Raw genomic sequence first — 24421 nt, forward strand, 5'->3', positions numbered from 1 at the left:
CTGTTCAATGAGTGATTGAACAGAAATTACAATAAATAACCGAGTCAAACTCAAAACGAGCAGAAATTAGCATAATTTGGGCTCAAAATCTCTATGCCTTCCCAAGGCCAGAACCAAATTTGCACTTTGCTTAAAAAATACAAATGAATGTGCATTGTCAGTTTAATATACATATACTGATATTTAATAATCAAAATGTTAATATTATTTGATTTATTAAAGTTATAAAAGTAAAAAAAAATATATTTTTTTTAGTAAAGTGCAAATTATGTTCTGGCCTCGGGGAGGCATAAGGGTTTTGAGCCCAACTTATGCTAATTTCTGCTCGTTTTGAGTTTGACTGGGTTATTTATTCTAATTTCTGTTCGTTTTGGGTTTCATTTATTTTATGGATGCTTATTTATGGTAGTTTCACGCTTGGCAGATTATTTGATTTTTTTTTGCTCATTTTCTATTTGGTGGAGTTCTTTACTTTTCTTTGAAAAACTTATTTTGTGGAAAAGGGTTTTTTAATTAATCTTATGAAAGAGTACTTGCAAATTATAGAGGCCACTATAAAAAAGGCAGCTGGTTGCTGATTTGCAGAAGAAACAAACGATATTTTGCAATTTGAGAGGAGACCATTTAACCATTTGACAGACCATTGACAGAAGACCATTGACAGACCATTTGATTGATTGACCATATCCTACATCAAATTTTGAATGAAGTGAATATGGACAGAGACAGACATACTAGCCTAAGATACCGCAGTCCAGATAGACTCCGTAGAAAAAGATCACGGTAACCTAATTTATATGCTAAACTTTTTATATTTATGAGGACTAGGCCTAAAGATAAGGTAGGCTAGTCTAGAGCACAGGTGTCCCTAGCCAAGTATTTAGGGGGGGATGGATTCTACTAATTCGCCAGTTACTTTGGTAGAAGCCTAGAATTTGGGATTTTGGGAAGGAAACATGCTTAAAAAAACAATGTTTAGAATAATTGTAACCCAATTAACACATTGTATCCACCACAATCCCCCCCTCTCTCCTCCCATAATATGCAAATATATAGGCCTAGACCAAATTTTGTTTTTCTGTTTATTGATGTTAGACTGATTAGCAGTAATAATAATAATTTATTTTGTCCTCTTTTGATACATCAAAGATGCACTAGGCCTAGAGAAGTAGGCTACAAACAGAGAGAAAAATAAAGGAAAGAAATGAAACACAAATAGCCTAGTTAACAATTATACAGTACCAACATAGGCCTAGTCTATATAATAAAAATTAGACAAATAAGTGGAAACTTATTTCGGTCAATATCTACCAAATCATATTATTGAGTTAGGAATAAAGTGAATACACCATTCAATGCCTTTTTTTATGCTGATTACAAATATAATAAGCATTTCTATTGGAAATGAATTTCAGCCCCCCCTATATATGCCAATTCAGGGTTAGGTTAGGTATAGCCTATATAGGCTGGGGGGGGGGGGGGGTGGGCTGAAATTCATTTCCAATAGAAATGCTTATTATATTTGTACTCAGCATAAAAAAAGGCATCAAATGGTGTATTCACTTTATTCCTAACTCAATAATATGATTTGGTAGATATTGACCCTTAATTCAACACTTAAATACTAGATGTATCAATCTACCCAACTATATATAATTAAGGTTAAACAGAAACTAATAATTTCTTATATTGATCTTTGAATGGCAAATAAATCATATGCCTCACAGAATAAATCCTTTGGGTCATAAAATATACATAAAAAAAACAATGAGATGAGACATTAGAGGCTTTTTGTTGCTATTGATCAATAGTATCATCATGACAACATGGCAATCTTGGGGCTTTCTTCTCCTTACACTGTTCAGACCAGGGACTAAATATCTATTACACTTTATAAAGAAAATGGTTAAGCAGGAAATCTGATATTTTCTTACAATGGTCTTCAAATCAAGCTGATAATTCTTCCATCTTCTCAGATATATGAAAGACATGGTATTTTTTTTTACAAATGTGTGAGTTACAGAACCATAGAGGCATTCTAATAAAGAATTTAGCAAACTGGTAAAATTAAACCCTTATTTGTTTCTTTTCTGTTGGCAAAAAAAGTGTCCATAATGGAGTTAAAAAAAAGCACATGCAGTGCAAACATAGAGTTGTAGAGCTTTTCCTAATGTATATTTGGCAAATTGCCTTTTAACTTTTGCTAGCAAATCATATGTTTTGCAAAGTTCCTTTTTCAACTCATTAATAACCAGAGTGTGTTTTGCTCTTATTGATGACCCAAATAGTTGAGTGAATCAGATTTAGGAAGAGTGATTGAGCCTACTTTAAGGGACTGATTGTGTCTATTCACTTGGGTTTACTATCATAAAATCTTCAACTTTTCAATAGCAAAGCCAATATTAGTGTTGATTCAATTTAAGGATAGATGGGTTGAAACAAGAGTGACACATGGCAAAATGTATGAATTGGGATACATATTTGCACATTATTGGAAGGGTGTTTGGAGTAAAGTGTTGTGGAATTGCAGCCTAAGGTACAACTCTAGACAAGCTAGCCTACTTTTACTATCTTTGGAAGGGCTTAGATTAGAAAAAAGAAGCTTTTAGGGATAGATCTACAGACCAAAATATGTCCTAGGAAGATATTCAAAGTACCTACCCCCACTTCTTCTACCTCTAGAGGCTACTGACCTTGAATGACCTTAAAAAGTATTTGTGTTATAAAAGTGAAACCTTGTAAAATAGATCTGCTTAAATGAAGTACAAGAAAACTGTTTTCAGCTTCACAACTTAAATAACAGGAATTGTGTTCAAGGTTAAACTAGAGAAAAAGAAACTTAAACCAAAAACTAAGGTAAAATATTGCTTTGTCAAAAATTCCACTAGGTAGCCTGTTGGATAGACCTGTCAAGTAGGCCAATTTCTAAGATTTAGAAATCAGAAATGGTTGACATAGAAGCTTGGCAATGACTTCCTAGAGTATATTCTTGGCCCTGGATTCATATCTTAGAAGTTTCATTTTCCTAACCTAACCCCTCTCCAAGTTAACAAAAAGTAGCTTGTCCAGAATTAAACTGCAGTCTAAATGTATTAACTATAATTAGGCTTTTCTGTATATTATGAAGTAAGAATTGTTTATTTACATGTTTCCTTCTCAACAGTCCCAATTCTAGGCTTATACCAGATTTTGTACTAACCAATTTAGTGACATTGCTATTAAGATCATGGTATGCCTAGATTTGTAACATTTAAGTTATTGATTCACAAATGATTATTACCTTAAATTACCTTGAATTGCATTGTCCATCAAATAAGAAATTATCCTGTTGGTGCTGGTTAATCAAGATAACCAATATGTTGGCTGCATCCCATCCTTGTTGCCATAGCTTGGACAACCAATCTTTGTCCATAGCTCCCTTGAAGGCCTCCACACTAGGGGCTGAAACTGCTCCTTTGCCTAGGGAGTTCCTAAGCCCTATTACTCTATTTGGGAAGAAGTTGTTGCAGTACAACTTGTTTGCATTCCTCTTGGTGTGTCCTCTGGTACTAGTTGACTGGTCAAGTTCAAGCATATTCTGTTGCAAGGACTGAGTATGCAGTATTTTGTATGCCATGATGACATCATCATGCTTCCATCAATAGGAGAGGATAGGAATTTGTAACTCCTCCAGGTGGTATGGATAGTCCAGGCTTTTACAACCCTCTATTGATTTAGTTGCTTGACTTTGAACACTCTCTAGTTTTTTCATTTCACCTTAATTTAACAGGGTTGCCATACACATACCAAATTCCAGTTTTAGTCAAACAAGTCCTTTGTGTAGCTTTGACATCAGCTTTGATGACCTACTGTAGAACATTCTTTTTACAATTCCTAGGGTCTAGAGCACTTTGGAGGCAACTTACTGAGCATGTTAGTCAAATTTCAATTCATCATCCATAAGTATACCCAGGTCTTTTTTAGTGTGGGAGGAAATCAATCATTTGCCAAACACCATCTATTCCACACATGTGATACTGACCCCTCACATTCTTTCTGCCAAAAGCAATTGTCCTGCATTTCTTAATGTTGAATTCTAGCCCAATCAGAGAGTTTGTTTAGGTCAGCTTGTAATAAGGCTTGCTCTTTGGTTGTTTTTGCAGGGCTGATGATTTTCAAATCATCATTATACAGGTTCATTTTATTTATGACAGATTGTGGGGTATTGTTGATATAGATGTTGAATAAAGTTGGACCAAGGATTGTTCCCTGTGGGACTCCACTTTCCACTTCAGTGCTATCTGAGGAAAATACTTTTCTCCATGCACCTTTACTCTCTGCCTTCTATATTTCAGGAAACCATCACCCACTCAACAGCCTCCTGGCTTACTGCATTTGCAATTAATTTTGCCTGTACTTGATGATGACATACTTTGTCAAATGCTTTGGCAAAATCTAGGAGAATGAGGTCTACTGGGATTCCTCTATCTAGGAGCTCTGTGACAAAATTGTATGCATCTATCAGATTTATATCAATGAATCATCCTGATCTTAATCCATGCTGACTCTGTGTAATAAGATTGTTGGAGGTGAGGTGTCTGACAATGGAAGTATTTACTATTCCTTCCAGAATTTTCCCAACAACAGATGTAATGCTAATAGGGCAGAAATTTGATGGGTCTAATTGGCTGCCACCTTTATGGATAAGGGCTATATTAGCATTCTGCCAGTCCTGAGGCACTGTCTTTGTATCCAGAAATTTTTCGAAAAGTGCTGCAAGAGGCAAGGCTAATTCTGCATGAATTTCCATTAATGTCCAAGGGTGTATTCTGTCAGGCCCTACAGATTTGTTCTGATTCAGATTTTTCAACCTAGCCTCAACATCATCTTTACTGACAGTAATTGGTGACATTGGTTTATCAACTGTATACTTAGGTTGGTTTGAAAGTGGATCTGTATCTGGGGCAGTGAAGACTTTTTGGAACTGATTGTTCAGTGTCTCACCTATGTCTTTAGGGCTGGTAATAGATGATCCCTCAACAGAAAGCTCAGTTACTGAGTGTCTCACTGTTTTTTTTTTCAGGGAACCATACCTCCAAAATTTCTTGGGATTTGATTTGGAAGCATCTGGAATTGCTTCTTCATACTTTCTTGTAAGTTTTGTGAAAGCTGTCTAGCCTTATTACAGAGTTGCTTAAATCTATCATAATTGGCCTGTGTTGGCATATCTTTATATTTCTTCCACTGCTTTTTCTTTTTTGATTGCCAGTTTAATATCACAAGTGAGAAAAGGAAGAGTTCTTGGCTTATGGATCCATGTAATTGTTCTATGCTTGTCACAAGATGATACTAGAATTTCTTTCACTTTACTCCATGATTCAGGTGCATCTGCATTCTCAATGAATGACCAATCTTTTCTGGACCAATGACCAATCCCAATTGTGTATACATGTCTTACATACTGATTTTTTTTTTTTTTTTGGAAACAACCTAAGCCAGCAGCAATTGTATTATTCATTGTGATTTTTTCTTTTTTATTGTTGGTTTTGCCTTTTTTTAGTTTTCATGTAATCATATGATTTGTTGACTCCTAGTTTGACCCTTTGTGAGCTTGTGATAGTGATTGCTATTTAAATAAATATCTTGTCTCTCTAAGATCACTTTAGCTTGTTTTTTTTTTTACCAAGACCAATCTTCTTCCTTATTGATTTCTCTCATTTATTTCTGTTAGCTCAAAACAATGCTTTGGAGTTTTAAAATACAAACAAGTGTGGTTTTGAATTATTTTCATTCCTCTGCTATTTTAACTAAAAAATAACCTGCACACAATATTAATTGTCTATAACTGAACACTGTCCTGACCTTTTAATCCCATCTGGATTGCAAGTGCAAGAAAGAAGAAGTTTGCCAAAGAACTTTTGAATCACTTCAAGCAAATAACAAAACAGACAGCACAAAAAAAAAAAAAAAAAAAAATAATAATAACCCTCATTTCATTTGGTTATGGCTCTGTCTAAGGAGACCCAAAACTTCCTCCCTTTCCACTGCTGATGTTCCTTTAATGGATTTTTTTTCTTTCTATGAGGCCAAATTCTCTCCAGCAGGCCCCTAACTTGAACACAAACATGTTGAAGAGCATGAACAATTTTCGCATGCATTGACTCTGATTATTCAGTATCTATAATGTCTGTGGCTGATCCTATTATGCACCTTAAGCCAAAGATGTTGCAAGGCATAGATAGAATTCATGCTTTACATAAGAAAAATGATGGTGTGCACTTTTAGAACATCTCACATTGCTACTGCAGACAATTTTTACATAAGATTTGATTTCATCAACCTTCTGTGCAGGAGATATTTATTGTATTCTAAAAAAAAAACTAAAAACCTCAAATCAATACACATCTTTCAGACCCATAACTGTAACAACCAGTTTGTGCAAGCTTTATGAACTACTGTTCATAAAACAGATTAAAGAAAAATGTTACATGCCTTCAGGTCAATTTGGCTTTCAACATGGTATTAGATGTGCAAATACTTTTGGGGTTGTTGCTAATGCTTTGCTTGTTGCTTCTTGGTCAGGTAGTTCACTCACCTTGGCAAGTCATGATGTTTGCCTCACTTTTGACTCCCTAATCCACCTGCTCATGCTTTAAGTGTTGCTAAAAGATGAGTAAACCTGGCTATCATCAAGTCTCAAAGGGATATATATACCAAGCTGCATGTCCAACTTAAAATCCCTCTTAAGAAAGATGAAATGGCAAGGCCACTGGTTAGAGCTGTACCAGTTAATAAAGGAGCTAGGTTAGGTACCATTGCCTCACCTTGTTATTTCAATAATTATGTCCTCAAAGCTTAAGACCAGTGTCAGATGTCTTGCATACTTCCTAGGCTCATTATCTTCTTAGTCACTTATGTTGATGACATTTTTAACCTTAACCAAACTTTGGATGAAAATTTCTGAAAAATTCAAAACTCCAAACACCATATTTAAATCTGGTCTTGAATTCAATGCTGAAAAGTCTAATGTAGTGCTTTTTAACTGGAAAAGCCCACTTCCTGATTAAATTGTGTTGGAAATTCAAACAACTACATGTATGACCAAATTGTTTGTCCGGGTATTCCCATTGGAATTACAATTTCTTACGTTCCTCATCTCCTAACAGAACACATCAAATGCAACATATTAGCTTCATATGCTCCTATAGTCTATAGTCTGCTGCACGTTTTTCAATCGCTGTTATCTGTCAATGGTGTACAACTGTTGTTCTCCTCCACATCTTCTATAGTTGTACCCTTCTGGAAGATTCTTACAAATGCTGATAAGTTGAAAATTCCACTTTCTTTTGTTTTGCAAAATTCCTACTGAGATATCTAATTTGGACATTCAGTTCATGGCTCTAAGGAAAATACATAATTTGCACTTTGCTTAAAATAAATACAAATGAATGTGCTTTGTCAGTTTTAATATACATATGCTAATATTTATTCCTTAAAATCTTAATAATTTTTGATTTATTAAAGCTATAAAAGTGAAAACACTTAATTTTTTTCTGTATAGTGCAAATTATGTTCTTTCCTTGAGGAGGAATAGGCTAGGGATTGTGAACCCTATTCATGTTAGTTTTTGCTTGTTTTGAGTTTGGCTCAGTTATTTATTGTAATTTCTGTTTGTGTTGGGTTTCATTTATTTATTGATGTTGATTTGTGGTAGTTTTACACTTGGTAGTTTCTTTGGTAGTATTTGGTTTCTTGGTAGTATTTGGTTTCTTGGTAGTATTTGATTCTAGTTTGGCTCATTTTTTGTTTAATAGAGTTCTTTACTTTTCTTTGAAATTCTTATTTTATGTAATTTAAAAAAAAAAAAATTTCTGTTTGTGTTGTATTGACATAGTCTTTTTGGTCTTTGGAAAAAGAAAATAATAGTTTAAATCTTCTTGATTTTTTCTTTAAGAATTTATAATCTATTTGTATGCTGGAGAAAGTTTTTCTACAGCTTTTAACAACATAGACCCTATTGAAAATTTTAACACAAATAATAGTATTTAATTTAGTTTTATACCTCCTCTAGTTGACCTGGAAAATAAAAATTAATACCATTCCCAAAAATGGGAATTTGATTTTAAGAGCAGAAGTAGTAATAAAAGTATCAAAGTTTGAACTTAATACCCTCAGTTGTTCTTGGGATACTGCTGAGATGTCTTGATGGCAGCCAGCATACACACAGTGCATTTTGATTTAATTTTAAAGTAATATTTAATTTTTAAGCATAATGGACAAATTGAGCAAGGCAAGCTTGCTTTGAGCAAGGAAAGTTTGCCAAGACAGCTAAAACAAAAATTCAATGTAAAGAATAAAAAAAGCAAAAAATCAACCCCCCTCCCTTTCCAAAAAAGAAAATTCTAGAAAGATGCATTGCTAAAATCATTTGTTTTAGCATCAGCAAAAGTCTTTTGCTATGTCATATTAAAGCTTAGTAATGAAGCTATAGCAAATTATGCAAGCAAGGCCATTGTTGAATCTAGTGAGGGGCCATATGCCCCCCTCCCTCTGACTCCAAACATGCCGTGGACAAAAGAAAGTTTTATTAGCAACTGACAATAAACTTGGTAACTTGAATGATTAAATCATGGTAAATAATCTTAACACAATTCTGAAACATTCCATGTTTTATGCCTAACTTGCACGTAACCCGAAACTGGAAAGATAATGGAAAGAATCGTTAGGGTTAACTTAATGAGTCATAAAAAAAGCTTTTTGATGAGAAGTTTTATGTAATTTGCAATTTCGTGGCACAGTATTTACAATAATAATAACAACAAGCATTACTTTATATTCTTCTTATAACACAAGTACAATTCTTTTGATGTCCTTCAATTTTCTGAAAACTCATTAAGAATTTCATGACAAACAGGTCTTAAATAGACGTTTGGTATTTTCATGGATAGGGCTATTCCACCAGTTAAAAAAAAAACAAAGGTTACTTTTTAGCATGATTGGACTGTCAAATATCTCTACTGTGTTCCAAATATACTATCTTTGCAAATTTGATTTTGAGCCCTCAAAGTAATACTTTGCTTTTTATTTTATGGTTAGTTTCTTATGGTTTTATTTTCTAAGACTAAATGTCCCATTCAGTTCTAAATGAAGATTTGGTTCTAAAATTTTTATTTTTGTAACATGACGTGAGGGAAAATTAATAAAAATTAGTGCCCTTTAGAGATGAAAGGCATGGAGGTCAATACTTCAAATGACTTCCTGGCATAGTTAAGGGTTTGGAAGCATTTCTTAAAGTTTCATCCTCATAAGAAACCTAGTTTCCAAGATGTCAAGAAGCTCCTCATGTTCCAAAAGGATAAATTTTCGATTTGTTTTTATTCTGTTAGGTAGAAGATAAGCACACCAATGAATGTGCCTTTTAATATTCTTTCCAAATGAACTAATTGCTATTGTTGCTAATTCCATTTAGACCCCTGAAGTGACAGTTTGCCCTGTCTGCTTGTTAAAATACCCTTTAAGTATGTACCCCACTGAATCCCAATACCCACTTAATTCAGAGTAATTGAAATCTAACTTGATAATTCACATATTCCATGTACATCAATTTATCGGGAAAAAATCTGATAAATTTAACATTTTATAATTCTTAGGATGCTCCCATTTTATTAAATACTTTTGGTAGTTCATGTGTGCATTTTTAAGTCCAGAATTTTCAGGTTGATTTCCTTCAATAAATTGAAAGAAAAGGAGATAAATTACACATTGCTTCAATCAACAAAATTCAAAGGAAATTGTAAATAAACAAATGGAATAAAATTGACTCAATGCTCCTTCCAAATATAATTATCAGTGCTGTGAAATTTGCACCATCACTTGTGATGGGGTCGAATATAGCTTTATCAGAGGCAACGCTGTAGCGTTGACTATAGTAAAGGCCAAACGGCTCCAATGTTTTATTATTATTATTTATTTATTTTTTTTCTTTTACCAGAGGCACTTCATATGGAAGGGGTCGTCGTAGTAACTTTAAAAGGGGCTCATTCCATTGAAAATCGAGAGTTCTAGTGCCCTTTTTAATAGTCAAAAATGATTGAAGGGCAACTAGCCCCCCCCCCACGCCCATCATTACCCCAAACACATCCAATCAAAATTTTGAGATAGCCATTTTTGTTCAGTATAGTTGAATTCCAGATTGTAAATATATTTTTGAGGAGGACAATCCCCCACAACCCTCGGGGCAAGGGTTTTAAGTTATGCCCTGGGGGCATATAAGGTTTTTATAGAAGGCGTTGTCGTAGAAACTTCAAAACAGGCTCATTCCATTGAAAATTGAAGGACTACTGCCTTTTGATTAAAGGGATAATAGTCGGAAGCGATTGGTGGGTACCTAGCCCCCCCCCCACCCCCATCCTTTCCCCAAACACATTTAATCAAATTTTTGAGATAGCTATTTTGTTCAGTGTAGCTGATTTCCAGATAGAAAATATGTTTTTGAGGAGGACACTACCCCACAACCCTCAGGGCAAGAGTTTTAAGTTATGCCCTGGGGGCATATAAGGTTTATATAGAAGATGTCGTCTTAAAAACTTCAAAACAAGTTCTTTCGATTGGAAAGTAATCGGGATTGTGCCCTTTGTAATAGTCTAATGTGATTTGAGGGCAACTAGCCCCCCCCCCACGCTCATCAGTCCCCTAACCACGACCGATTTAAATTGTTAGATAGTCATTTAGTTCAGCGTATTTGATTTCCATATATAAAATATGTTTTTGAGGAGGACAATCCCCCACAACCCTCAGGGTAAGGGTTTTAAGTTATGCCCTGGGGGCATATAAGGTTTTTATAGAAGGCGGTGTCGTAGAAACTTCAAAAAAGGCTCATTCGATTGGAAATTCCGAGGGCTAGTGCCCTTTGTAATAGTCGAAAGTGATTTGAGGGCAACTAGCCCCCCTCTCACACCCACCTTTTCCCCAAACACTTCCAATCAATATTTTAAGACAGCTATTTTATTAAACGTAGTTTTAAGTACTGGAAATTAGGTCTTTGAGGATTACAACTCCCCCAAAGCCCTCAGGGCAAGGGTTGTAATTTAAGGATTCTCCGAATCCTTCATATTATTCCTTGTGGAAGAGATACTTGTATAAACTTTAGAGAGGGCTCATTTGATTGGAAATTGAAAGTTCTTGTTCACTTTTTAAGAGTCAAAAGAGATGGGAGGGCAACGTGCCCCACCCCTCCTCCTCCACGCCCTAAACGCATCAGAAAATTTTTTTTAGATAGACATTTTGTTAAAATAGTTCAAAGTTCTGATAACAAAACACTCCGGTGTCGACACAGCCCACCAGGGCCCATGGGTAGGCGTTGCAAGTTATGCCCTGGGGCATAACTTATTAAGGGGGGTTTATAACTTACGGGAAGGGGTTTTGTATGGGAAGAACTCAGAGGAAATCTATTATAATTATCTGATTATAAGGTTAAAATACATACTCTGTGATAGATGCAAAATTGCTTTGGCACACAAATTCCTATTAAGGTCAATTCCAAACAGTCGTGATCCCTTTGTGTCAGCAAGTGAAATGGTCTAAACCCCCTTATTGGAGCTGTTTTTTTCAATCTATTCATTGTTGTCAATCGCTGTCCACAAGTTATGCAAGCTGTCTATTGTTCATATATAAGGTTTTTATCAAAGAGGTAATCGTATAGACTTTGAAAAAAGCTTCATTCGATTTAAATACAAAGTTATAGATCCGTTTTTTAAAGTCAAGAATAATCGGACAGTAAGCACCTCCCTCCCCATGCCATAAACACTTGAAACTTTTTGCAATCAAAAACGAACAAAAATTAATTAAAAAAAACTTTCCGAAAAATAAGTTTTTAAATTAAAATTAAAGGCCATTTTAAAATTAAGCTCAGGATATAAAAATATATTTTAAAATTCAAACTCAAAACAACCAGAAATTACTATTAAAGAATAAATGAACCTCAAAACGAACAGAAATTAAATAAACAATCATAGCAAAAAACATACAACAAGTAATATAAAAATCAAGCTTAAAACGAAAACAAATATTTTGCTATTAAAGTATAAATGAAACTTAAAACGAACAGAAATTAAATAAAAAACCAATGCGAACAACCATACAATATATGTTAATTCAAATGAATAAATAAATCTTAAAACGAGTGAAACTTAAATTGAATATGCAAATCAAGTTTGAATCGAATAGAAATAACTACAAACAAGAGTTTGGGTATCGTCTCACTGCAAAACTCTAAAAGCTACTGCGTCATTGGCGTTTTACTGAAAACGAATTATATTACAAATGTTTTCTTTTGTACTTAATATTGAAAATAAATATTAAAATTACAGTAAAATTTTGAACTGATGAGCTTTTAGAAATTAATATCATTATGCATCATATTTGCAGTTTAATTTATTAGTTCTTTTCAAGATTGGTCAAGACAATTATAGTTTCACTACAAGCAAAATTTGGATACTGCCCCCTTCTTTAACTGTAAAAACCTAAAGCCTTCTGCGTCATTGGTGCTTCACTGAAAACGAATTACTCCTATATTACAAATTTATTATTTTCCAGTTCTTACAGCATTGAAAATGAAAATAAAAATTACAGTGAAAAAAAATCTTGAACTGATGGATCTTTCAAAAATTAATATCATTATATATCTAATATTGAATTTGATTTTGTTTATAGTTTCCAAGACTGTTCAAGACTCATATAGTTTTGCCATTTTTTTTAACTCCGCCATTTTTTGTAACTAATCGTGTTAGTTTGTTATGAAAACATTCTATGGCTTCTAGGCATTTCTATTTGAGCGGAAAACTGCACCTCAAACTTTGTGGAACATGCATTTTCTTGCATGAAACACCAAAATATAATAAAATGTCAAGTTTCGGAGTATTCCACCCCTCGCAAGCAAGTGCCATTGGTATTTTTGAATCCGCATGGTCAATTTAGGGGGTTGAGGGTAGGCTAATTCTCTTAGCAGCCCCATTCCGTCGTGGTATGGTTCACATTTTCAACACCTGGCGTCCGGACTATCATATAATCTACCAAACATACAGCTACCCCAAATCAATATCATTGAATAAATGAAACCCAAAACGAACAAAAATTAAAATAAATATTAGGGTCAAACTCAAAACGACCATAAATTAATATGAGTAGGGTTCACATATTCTTTCTAAAAGCGAGAATATAATTTTTATTTTACTGAAAAAAAAATTCAAATGAGTTTGCTGAAAATAATATGCATTGCCAATTTAATATACATATGCTGATATTTATTCCCTAAAATCTTAATTAATTTTTGATTTCTTAAAGTTACAAAAGTGAAAATTTTTCAAAGAATTGTTTTCAGTAAAGCGTCAATGACGCAGTAGGTTTTAGGCTTCTGCAGTGAGACGATACCCAAACTCTTGTTTGTTGTTATTTTTATTTGATTCAAACTTGATTTGCATATTAAATTTAAGTTTCACTCGTTTTAAGATTTATTTATTCATTTACATTAATATATATTGTATGGTTGTTCGCATTGATTGTTTATTTAATTTCTGTTCGTTTTAAGTGTCGTTTATACTTTAATAGCAAAATATTTGTTTTCGTTTTAAGCTTGATTTTCATATTACTTGTTGTATGTTTTTTGCTATGATTGTTTATTTAATTTCTGTTCGTTTTGGGGTTAATTTATTCTTTAATAGTAATTTCTGGTCGTTTTGAGTTTGAATTTTAACAGGTATTTGTATCTCCTAAGCTTAAGTTTAAAATGGCCTTTACTTTTCATTGAAAAACTTATTTTTCGGAAAGTTTTTTTTAATTAATACTTTGTACAGAAATTATAATGATTTTCTTCTTGTTTTAGAATTAGATCAACTGCTGGTTAGAAATAAGCAAAAACAAAAAGGCAAACACAAAAATCAGGAAATTTTCAAATGAAGGCTAGGGCTAAATCTGTCCCCATTATAGGGGGGAGGGTCTGTAGCGCCATTATGGCAGCAGTGATATTATTTTTCAGTAATATTTTTCTGATTTCATTCATTTATTTATCATCAATAATTTTGTTCATTTTGTTTATTTTCTAAAAATTTTAAAAGCTTCTTATTTTCACTTTGGTAGCATTCAAAATAAATTCATAAAATTACTGCTAAGTTTATCATAGGCAGCACAATAGCGCTGCCTAAATAAAGAACGATGTTGGCACAATGTATTATTTATTATTGTTTTTTTTTTATTTTAGACCAGGGCACTTCGTATCGAAGGAGTAGTCGTAGAAAATTCGAAAAGGGCTCATTCGATTGGAAATTGAAGGGGCTTGCGCCCTTTTTTTACTATTACTTAGTTTGGTCTTTGGACAATTACTGAAACCCTACTTAAACTGTAATTTCGTTGCAAGCTTACTATTACTTTCAAATGTTCAATACCCTTTATGTGAACATTTTTTGTGGGATTTTTTTTTTATAGCCTATTTTAAAAGTTGATGTTAGCCAGTGAAAACCGAGTAGTTTTTTTTCCATATTAACCTTGTATAATATTAATACAAGCATAAACTTAGCTACCATAGTAGTGGTAATGACACTCTCTTCTACAATTGTTAATTGATTTTCCACAGCTGAAAACAAAACCCTAAAGAATAGGAAGATAACTTGTTGAGTAAGATTAGGACACCAGAAGCCACGTCAATGACAGTTGTCAAATATAGTTCTTTCATGTGGGTCGTCCAAAAAGTAGACGAAGATATGCTAGATTTTTCCCACAGGAATTGTATAAAAAATTTTATATTTACAATTTCGTTATATCTTCAAGTCAGGTATCTCTTCAAGTATCTTCAACCCCTACAGTCCGGTTTACTGTCAGCTCTCTAAGATATATCAGCAATTAAAAGAAACTAACTTTTCATGCTCTGATTGTTAGTTTTCAGAATATGGACTATTGTTCAAACTTACATGAAACGGTATTTTTTTTAGGGGGGGGGGAGATATGGGAGGTTGAATAAAAAAATTAGAGAATTTAGCATTTTGTTTCTGGAGTACATAGACGAGCAATGATTTATAAATTGGATGTAATTTTGGTCACCTATGTTTTGCAAATTCATAAATTTACAAATTTTGCTTCAAAGTGGCTCTAAAAGATTCGATTATATCACCTACTTTAAATCCGACTCTACGGCTCAATTTTTATGCTCGGATTAAGAATAACAAAAAAAAACAACATATCTTTGGATTGATGGCCATACTTGAGAAAATTCGCAGAAAAACGTTTGCCCTCGACGATGTCGAGGTCTGCAAATTAGTTTGTGAGTCCGCCATTTTTATCACCATCTTCAGGAATTGTGAAATATATAAGAAAATGCTACACATCGCAACAAATAATTAACAAAAAATCCATTCTTGAAACTAAGGCAATACAATGAGACTGAATCTGTTTTGTATTCATTGTTTTTGCTTGAATTATGTCAATTTGCATAAGAAATCAGAAATCAAAATTCCTGAGATCTTGCACTAATATCCGTCCAAATTTCAAGTTCTTATAGTAGTTCATATATTATAGGCTATATTAAATTCACGTGGCGACCCCTTAAAAAGATTTTCTATACTAGTGGACTTTTTAGATTTATTTATTCGGTCAAAAACTTCTGAAATTGACGCAGCTTTTAACACAGCTACACGCAGCTTTTAACACAGCTGCGCATGCTCCTCTTCCATCCCAATCTATTCAAAGCCTCCCTCTTTACATCCTTCCAAAAAGTTCCACTTTCTATTAAATCCTTCCTTACGACCTTGTTCCACCCCAACTGGTGAAGACCTGCTTTTCACGTGGCAATCTCTTTGTTCATCTTCCGAGTGCATCCTAGCTATCTCAACCTTTCTCATTATAGCTCTAGAAAGCGGGATAGAACCGCGTTATTCGCATAACTTACTGTTCGAAATACGGTCATTCTGACGGGCACCCAAAAGAATCCGTAATTTCTTTGGAGAACATCTGACAAATTCTTTTCCTTTTTTTGGAGTACCCACGTTTCAGGATCATACTTGACCACTGTCATCAGATCTTGATGAGCAGTCATTATATATTGTTCAAACGATGAAGTACACACATGCTTTCCTTCCCTTCTGAAGGCCGGGTTTAAAGACCCTCCCAAGAACTGAGAAGTGTCATAGGAATGCGGTCTTTTTGGTTACTTAAGAGGGTTCAAAACCTTAAAATCATTTGGCAGGCATCAGTGCCAGCTGACCGTCTCAAAGACAAATGGTTTATTTGTTAACTCTCCCATCAGACTAGCTACTATCGAGAGCTATTGTGAATCTGTGGCTTGCCTATGAAATTTGATTGAAAAGAGTGTCAAGTTTTATGTTTCCTGTGTCAGCAAGGTCTTCGATCGAAGCAGGTAGTACCACAGGGAACTCCAAAAGCTACCATATTATATTTCCTTTGAGCTGATTTTGAGCGTTTTATAGCAGGTATGCAAGAGTATTTTTAGAGACTGCCTCTTTCTTAACTTTAAAAAGAAAATACTGCTCTGTCAAATAAAAAAAAATCCAGGATGTAAGTTTCATTAACACTGAATATCCCTATCTACAGCACAAAACAGGAGAAGATATGGTTTTTCTAAAACTTCTGAAAAAAGTAGTTGTCTGCTTTTAGTTTTTTGTTTGTTCTGATCTCTTATCTAAGCTCTCCAGATATGGCAAGACCACCCGATCAGTTGAATTTTTTTTTTTACAATGGACAATATAGGGTGATCCTTTAATGTATCTAAAGTCTAAAAGTGTTTAAGGTGTATGATGACTCTCTCGCCACATTGCCAAATTTTTGGAGATATTAAAAAGGAGCATTTTCATATGGAAAGTGAGATATAATCTAAAAGTGCTTAAGGCGTGTCACGATTTGCATTTCTCTATTGGTTGGCTTTTTCAAAAGGGAATTATTTGAAAAAAAATAAAAGAGAGAGAGAGAGTAGAAATAATGAGAATAGTGGTTGGAACTGAATATATGAATCATAAAAAACAATTTAAATAATAACCTTTACATTGGCCTGCTATCAAGGTTAATTAGGAATCTAATTTTAATAATATCGAGAGAAAGAAAAACTACAAAATAATAGACGATAAATATCTTTAGTATTAATAAAATCGATAAATAAATTTTTCACGCGTTATATAGCTGGTTTTTTTTTTTCAGGAGCCGATCCAGGTCTCGTAGCCCAAAGGCTGAAAGGGTGTCCAAAAATGACAGGGTTCTGAAGGATGTTACCAAGGTAGAAGAGGAAGAAGACGAGAAGCTTTCATTAGATAACAAAAGAAAAGAGCCATTTTCATTGGAAGAACTGATTGCTAAGAAAAAGGCAGAAGAAGAAGCAGCAAGCAAACCAAAATTTTTATCGAAAGCTGAACGCGAAGCAGAGGCTTTAAAAAGACGTCAACAACAAACAGAAGAAATGCGAAGGCTTCAAGATGAAGAAAGAAAGAAGAGGCTTTTATTTATGCACGGGGGTCACAATGAAAGAGAGGCTGAACGGGAACCTGAACGACATCGTGAACAGGAACGATATCGTGAGCCAGAAAGATATCGGGAACGCGATAGAGATCGAGAAAGAGATCGTGACCGCGACAGAGGTCGAGATAGAGACCGTGAGAGTAGACATGATCGGGAAAGAGACCTAAAGCTTGGTGACGACAAAGATAAAGAAAAGGAAATGGAAGCTATAAAAGAAAGATATTTAGGTGGTGCAAAGAGACGCCGTCGAATGCGTCGCCTAAATGAGCGGAAGTTTGTTTTCGATTGGGACGCTAATGAAGATACATCTGTTGACTATAATCCAATTTATAAGGAAAAACACCAGATACAATTTTTTGGCCGAGGTCATCTTGCTGGTCTTGATATTAAACTACAGAAAAAAGAGCATACAAAATTTTATGGTGAGCTGCTCGAAAAAAGACGGACTGATGAAGAGAAGAGCCAAGAAACTGTTCGTCTTGGTAAAGAAAAACACAAGGAAGATAAGCAAAAGTGGGATGACAGACATTGGTCAGAAAAAGAGCTGGACGAAATGACAGAAAGGGATTGGCGTATATTTCGTGAAGACTATAATATTTCGCTTAAAGGGGGCAAAATACCAAATCCTCTTCGTACGTGGAAAGAGGCAGGTTTACCCCAAGAACTTATGGAAATAGTAGATAAAGCTGGGTATCTTGAGCCAACTCCTATTCAGAGGCAAGCAATACCCATTGGCTTGCAGAATCGCGACATTATTGGTGTAGCTGAAACTGGCTCTGGTAAAACATTAGCATTTTTGTTTCCTCTTTTTGTTTGGATTCAGTCACTCCCTAAGATTGAACGCTTTGAGCAAGCTGATGAAGGACCCTATGCTATCATTATGGCTCCCACCCGTGAGTTAGCTCAGCAAATTGAAGAAGAGTGCATAAAGTTTGCTACCCCTCTTGGTATGAGAACCGTAGCTGTTATTGGTGGGTTGTCTCGAGAAGAGCAAGGTTTTCGCCTTCGTCTTGGCTGTGAAATAGTTATTGCTACGCCGGGCCGTCTGATTGACGTCCTTGAAAATCGATATCTAGTGTTGTCTCGTTGTACATATATTGTACTTGACGAAGCTGACAGAATGATTGATATGGGTTTTGAGCCTGATGTGCAGAAAATTCTAGAGCATATGCCTGCCACAAACCAAAAACCTGATACTGACGAAGCAGAAGATATGGAATTATTAAGAGCTAACTTTCAATCAAAAAAGAAGTATAGACAAACTGTCATGTTTACAGCGACAATGCCCCCTGCTGTCGAACGCCTTGCCAGGACATACCTTCGTCGACCAGCTATTGTTTATATTGGCTCTATAGGCAAACCTGTCGAGCGTGTTGAGCAGCTTGTTTACATGGTATCAGAAAACGAAAAACGTAAAAGATTACTTGATATCCTCAACAGAGGAATTGTACCTCCTATTCTTATATTCGTCAATCAAAAAAAGGGAGCAGATATTCTGGCTAAGGGTCTTGAAAAGATGGGTCATAATGCAACTACGTTACATGGTGGCAAAGGTCAGGAACAAAGAGAATTCGCTTTAGCAAGCTTGAAGGGTGGTGGTAAAGATATTTTGGTTGCCACTGATGTTGCTGGTAGAGGTATTGACATTAAGGATGTGTCATTGGTTATTAACTATGACATGGCCAAGTCGATTGAGGATTATACCCATCGTATTGGTCGAACAGGTCGTGCTGGAAAAACTGGTGTTGCTATTTCCTTTCTTACCAAAGATGACAGTCCATTATTTTATGACTTGAAGCAGCTGTTGTTATCAAGTCCTGTGTCACAATGTCCACCAGAGTTAGCAAATCATCCAGAGGCACAGCATAAACCTGGAACAGTAATGACAAAAAAACGAAGAGAGGAAAAAATATTTGCTTAGTTTTTTTTTCTGTAAATGTATTTAATTGCTATTAAATTCGTTTTTATTTACATGCTGAACTTCTGCATAGAAGCATAATAAGTGTTTTGTTTTTTTGCTTCAGATGAATGTCACAGAATATTTACTCTAACTGACTAAGTTTGTGCCGTCTTAGGTATTTTTTTTTAAAGGGAAACTGGTTAAGGGGTTATTTGGATCATATATAAGCATGACGAATTGTGAAGAAACTTATCAACTAATCAATTCGATACCACCTGCAGACACGTAAATTACTTAACAAATGAAGTAAATAAACAAAATAAACGGCAAAGAAAAGTGACTGGGAAATCTTTTTTTGATTTTGGTTACGTTTTACCAATCCTTGGGCGGTAGAGATGCTCATACATTATGTTATTATTATCTTTCTTTCATAAGCTTAAATATAGACTATGCTTACAGGCAAGGCCTTATCCAGGGGGGGGGCGAGCGTTACCAGGCTTGACCTCCCCTCCCCTTAAATTTTTGATGCGTTTTTTAAGTTTGTCTTTTACCTGGATAGTCTACGAAAGTTTCTCTGTTATCAATTTGTTCAAGTGAGAAAAAGTGGGGAATGACAGGAAATGTACCTTTTGAAGCTAAGAATATTGAAATAGTTGAAATTTTGATTACCAAGGGATTTAGTATGACCCTATTTATTCTCTATTAAAAAAAGTCACCGTGCTAATTTCCATAGAAGGTAGCAACCGAACTAAAATTGTCCAAAATTTGATGGTCGAATTCAACACATTTCTTATTGTTTTCCGACTTCTAACATTGTTTAATTATATCTAAGTCTTGCACACATTTAAACTGAAGCTTCTTTTGGATCGTAACAGATGTGAAACGTCCGTTTTCATTGTTGGACTTAAGCAAAGAGACTGCTTCATGAACGAGGGCTATCAACTTTCCGAGATCATGTACACCAGGTGGTGCGTTCTAAGCGTGGTAGAAGTGTTTCCGAACAGTGCCACGTGTGGCATGATTGTGTCATATGCGAAGGAAGTGTGCCAGGCGTGTTGACACAGGTGGTACTCTGAGATGTACACCAAATCGTGGTAAGTGAGTAGCCCCAAGGGTTTGCCTAATTTGAAAAATCATGAAGACCAGGGGGTTCGTACCACGCGTGGTCGAAGTGTGCCATCTGGTGCAGACGTGGGGCGTGGCTCAAATTTACTATATATAGTGGAGATATGTCGCGTGTTTCAGAAATGGGCCACATGTGGTACAAAGAGGGATAGACTAATAGAAGTGTGTCCTTCAAAAAGACCTAACTATCATTAGCAAATTGTCGATGCATAGTACGTGAAGTCATATTGATGTTGTTACTGATAGAGTCAAATCCATTATATTTTTATGTGTTATAATAGCAATTGGTGAACTAGCATCTAAGTCAGAGGCAACATGGTAGCCTCTGAGTCATGGTGACTTAGATGCTAGTTCGGCTGAAGAAAGAGACATGTGTCTACAATATGTTATTTTTATTTTTTCGAGCCCTTTACATGGAACTGATGGTTCTAGAAACTTATAAAAGTGCTCATTCAATCGAAGATTGAAAGTTCTTATGTCCTTTTTAAGGGTCGAAAGGATCAGAGGACAACCAGCCCCCTTTTTTGCTATATTTTTCTGAGCCAATAAAAATTTTTTTCGGACGACTTGAAACTAAAATCCGGGAGTTCCTGGGCCAAGGTAGCCCTCATAAAAAAAAAAGTTTTAGGGCATAGGCCCACAAAAAGTAGCGTAAAAAAATATCAATAGGTTTGAAACTTATACGTGAAACTTTTGGGTGAAGAGGATACAACCTGCAAAACGAATCACTCAAATTATTTGGCTAAACTTAAAGAGACGAAAAAAAATTCTGGACGAGTTAAAACTTAAAACCGTAAGTCTGGGCCAAATGGACACTAATATAAAAACAATTCAGTTGTCATCAAAGAAACTTTGCTCCAACTGGCCGGACAATATCATGGAATGTTGCAAGGATGAACGGGAACAAATGTTTTTGTTTATTGAGCCCAGAATATGGCTAAAAACCTTGTTTTCCTTAATCAGGTCCCCTGAAACTTGAACCCCCAAGTACCCAGGCTAAGAGGAGCCTAAAATAATAAGAAACTAGTTTTGGGTATTCTGGCTCCCCGAAAATTGGTTTAATTAATTTTCAGACTTTATTAAAACTCATTAAAAGTCGCAAAAAAAAAAACAGAAAATGAAAAGCTTGTTTTAATGAAACAATTCAATGACAACTACCACCCATTTCTATGGTTTAACTAACGACACAACTTGTTCCCTTTCAAGATACACAAGCCTAAGTGCATTTGATGCCATTTCTTTTGCAAATCACATATTTGAGCTGTCAGTTTTGCAGTTAGAGAAAAACTGTACGGAGAAAGTTGGGGGCATCGGGGAGTCCACAAAAAATAGGGTGATATAATCCATTCTGAATTACCGAATTGGGCAGGGTCAAGATTACATCCCAGGGTTTTCCATGACTCAACTCTCAAATAAACTCGAAATGAGAGGAAGCTTCAAGCATCACTGGTGGGATGGAGAAGTCTAGACTCAACATACAAAGCAGATCTGAGAAGACGCAACTGATTGAGGGTTGAAATTGAGCCTGGACACTTATACAAAAATACCATTGCTTTCTCCCCAGCTGCTGAAATGTTGTGCTTGGTGGAAAGTGGGTCCATGATAACTTTAGCGGATTCGTAAACTCGTTTTTTTGTTTTGTTTTTCAGAAGCTGTAGTCCCGCTGACGTCCCAATGCAATAGACACGAAAAGTTGAATAGCACCCAAGGAAGGCGTGGACATACACGATTGTGCTGCATATACGAGATCCAAGTATGAGTTTCGTTGCAATTATATCCCAAATTTTATTCTTTGATATTCCAGCTCAAGGCTTAGAGTACAAGTAGATCGCTTGGCTACCCGTCTGTGCGTGATAACACAGGAGTATAAGGACATATGTGTCCCTTTCCGTCTCAGATGGGTAATGTCTTTGAATAAAAGTGTTTGGTCGTATCCGTCGAAAACCACCGACGTCCTTTGCGCCCCGTATTTCTGAGTAGTCAACGTACTTCTGGAAGATACTACCATAAGTTGAGTTTTTTCCCAAGGGATTTGCTGAAGCAGTGTCCCACCATTGAGAACTACATGCTTGTCACTGAAACCTTTGACGAAGTCTTCAGGTTTAGGCTGCTGTCCTGCAACTAGACGCCGCATCGCATCGGTGGGGGTAGGCTTATCGGATAATCTTAGAAGTCCGTTTGCTTCAAAAAGTGACGGAGCGGGTGAACACAATTCATACTTAAAGTATGACTCCAAATAATCGTCGCTATTTCCAGCATAACTGGCGCAGCTTTATTAGCAAGCGCTACGACCACAGACTTTTCCTTGAATGTACGCGTTGACGTTTTCCCCTGTTATGCTATCCATGATTTCTTGTCTGACGGATCTAGCTGAGTCGACGTTGAGTTTCTCATCATCTGTAGCTAGAGTCTTCTGCGAAAGGGGGATTCTCAGCAAGAAACCAAAGGAGCTTGCTAGTGTAATGATTTTCGCGTTCAATCCTCGACTCTCAAACCCCTTTATGCTGCTCGCTCGCCTCGTATTAGGTCTGAGCAAAATTTACATTGACGAATTAATTGCATTACAAATTGGTGCTGAGAGTAACCAAATCAGCCTCTGCTACTCATTCATGCCCCTCCCCCTTGTAAGACCACCGTTAGTTTTCGACGAGCGCATGAAAACCTGCCCAATGACCAGATCTGACGGCGGACCCGTCCGAATCCGATCTGCGGATAACATACCTCCCGTTCTGAAAATTGTCAAATACGTCGGGGTTGGTAGTTTCCAGCTGTTTTATATTTTGCAGGTACACTCTGGCCGACTTCGCATACAGGAAGTGGCTGTACGCTGCCAAATATTGCAACATAGCTTCAATCGCCTGAAGGTGAAGATCCCAGTTACCCGTACGCTCTGCTCGGATGAACTTCTCCAGTATCTCTATCATTTCCATAGATTTGGAAGCGCTCAAAAGGATTTTACATTCTGTGACTGTGAAGTCTCGTCGGTCACAAAAGGGTTATGGAACTGATGGAATATTTAGATGAAAGTTTAAATTTTACGTTCAAATAGATGTGAAATCCATAATTACCGTGGTCTAGTATCCTATTCAAGACATCAATTTTTTTGTTATACGCCTATATATGCAAATACTAATTTCACCCATCAAAAAAAAAAAAAAAAAAAATAAATTGAAACAGCTAGATGATCAAACTTCGTAGATTTGGAATCGACACTGTTTTTGGCCGGATAGTCAAAGAATCATTTCTCTTGCAATTTGTTTTGGGTTTGGCCCTTTTTTCACACACTCCCTGGACTACTTCCCGCACAGGACAATTCCACAGTTAAATGAACCAACTGTTGCTTTTGATGATGGATAGTTGTCTTTACCTCATTATTGCCCAATAGATTGCATTTATTATCGCCATACCGCAAAGGATAGAGATAAAGAGCAAAAACCACAAAAGATAGCGAAGATATAACCCGACAGTCCAGTTCTAGAGCAAAATAGATATTAAACAGCCAAGAACGATTCAAAATAAATCGTAAGGAACCGATGCCACCGAACTCCAATATTTTATCAACAGGTTCCGGTGAGACTGACGGAGCCTTATCCAGAAGGAGGTACCCGGTTGGACTCCACCCCCACCCCCCAAAAAATGCATCCGATTCGTAAAAAAGAAACAAAAATACATGTTAGCAAATTTTTGTTGCGTTTTATAATTTTTTTTTTTGTAACCCCTACCCCTAACATAAATTCTGCATAAGGCCCTGATTATAAACTTAAGCTAAAGTAGGCAACAACGGGAAAGTTATTACGAGTAATCGTAGCTCCAACTTGCTCAATTGGACCTGCTGATACAAATAGCATTCTATCCACAAAATGAGTTTGATATTCTTCTTCCGAGGGAATTTTAGGCAAAACAAAA

At 35.7% G+C, this 24421-nt stretch overlaps 1 protein-coding gene across 1 annotated transcript; it reads left to right on the forward strand.

Annotated features, from left to right (window-relative positions):
• The first annotated feature begins 601 nt into the window (after positions 1 to 601).
• On the forward strand, positions 602 to 19455 carry LOC148940576 (putative ATP-dependent RNA helicase DDX23). The gene is made up of 2 exons (XM_089104719.1): positions 602 to 783; positions 17176 to 19455. Exons 1-2 carry the CDS (start codon positions 716 to 718, stop codon positions 19409 to 19411), a joined length of 2304 nt encoding a protein of 767 aa, XP_088960845.1. The 5' UTR covers positions 602 to 715; the 3' UTR covers positions 19412 to 19455.
• The last annotated feature ends 4966 nt before the right edge of the window (positions 19456 to 24421 follow it).

Source organism: Artemia sp. Qi Xiang Cuo, chromosome 19 (assembly GCF_049724085.1).
Source record: "Artemia sp. Qi Xiang Cuo chromosome 19, ASM4972408v1, whole genome shotgun sequence".
NCBI lineage: Eukaryota > Metazoa > Arthropoda > Branchiopoda > Anostraca > Artemiidae > Artemia > Artemia sp. Qi Xiang Cuo.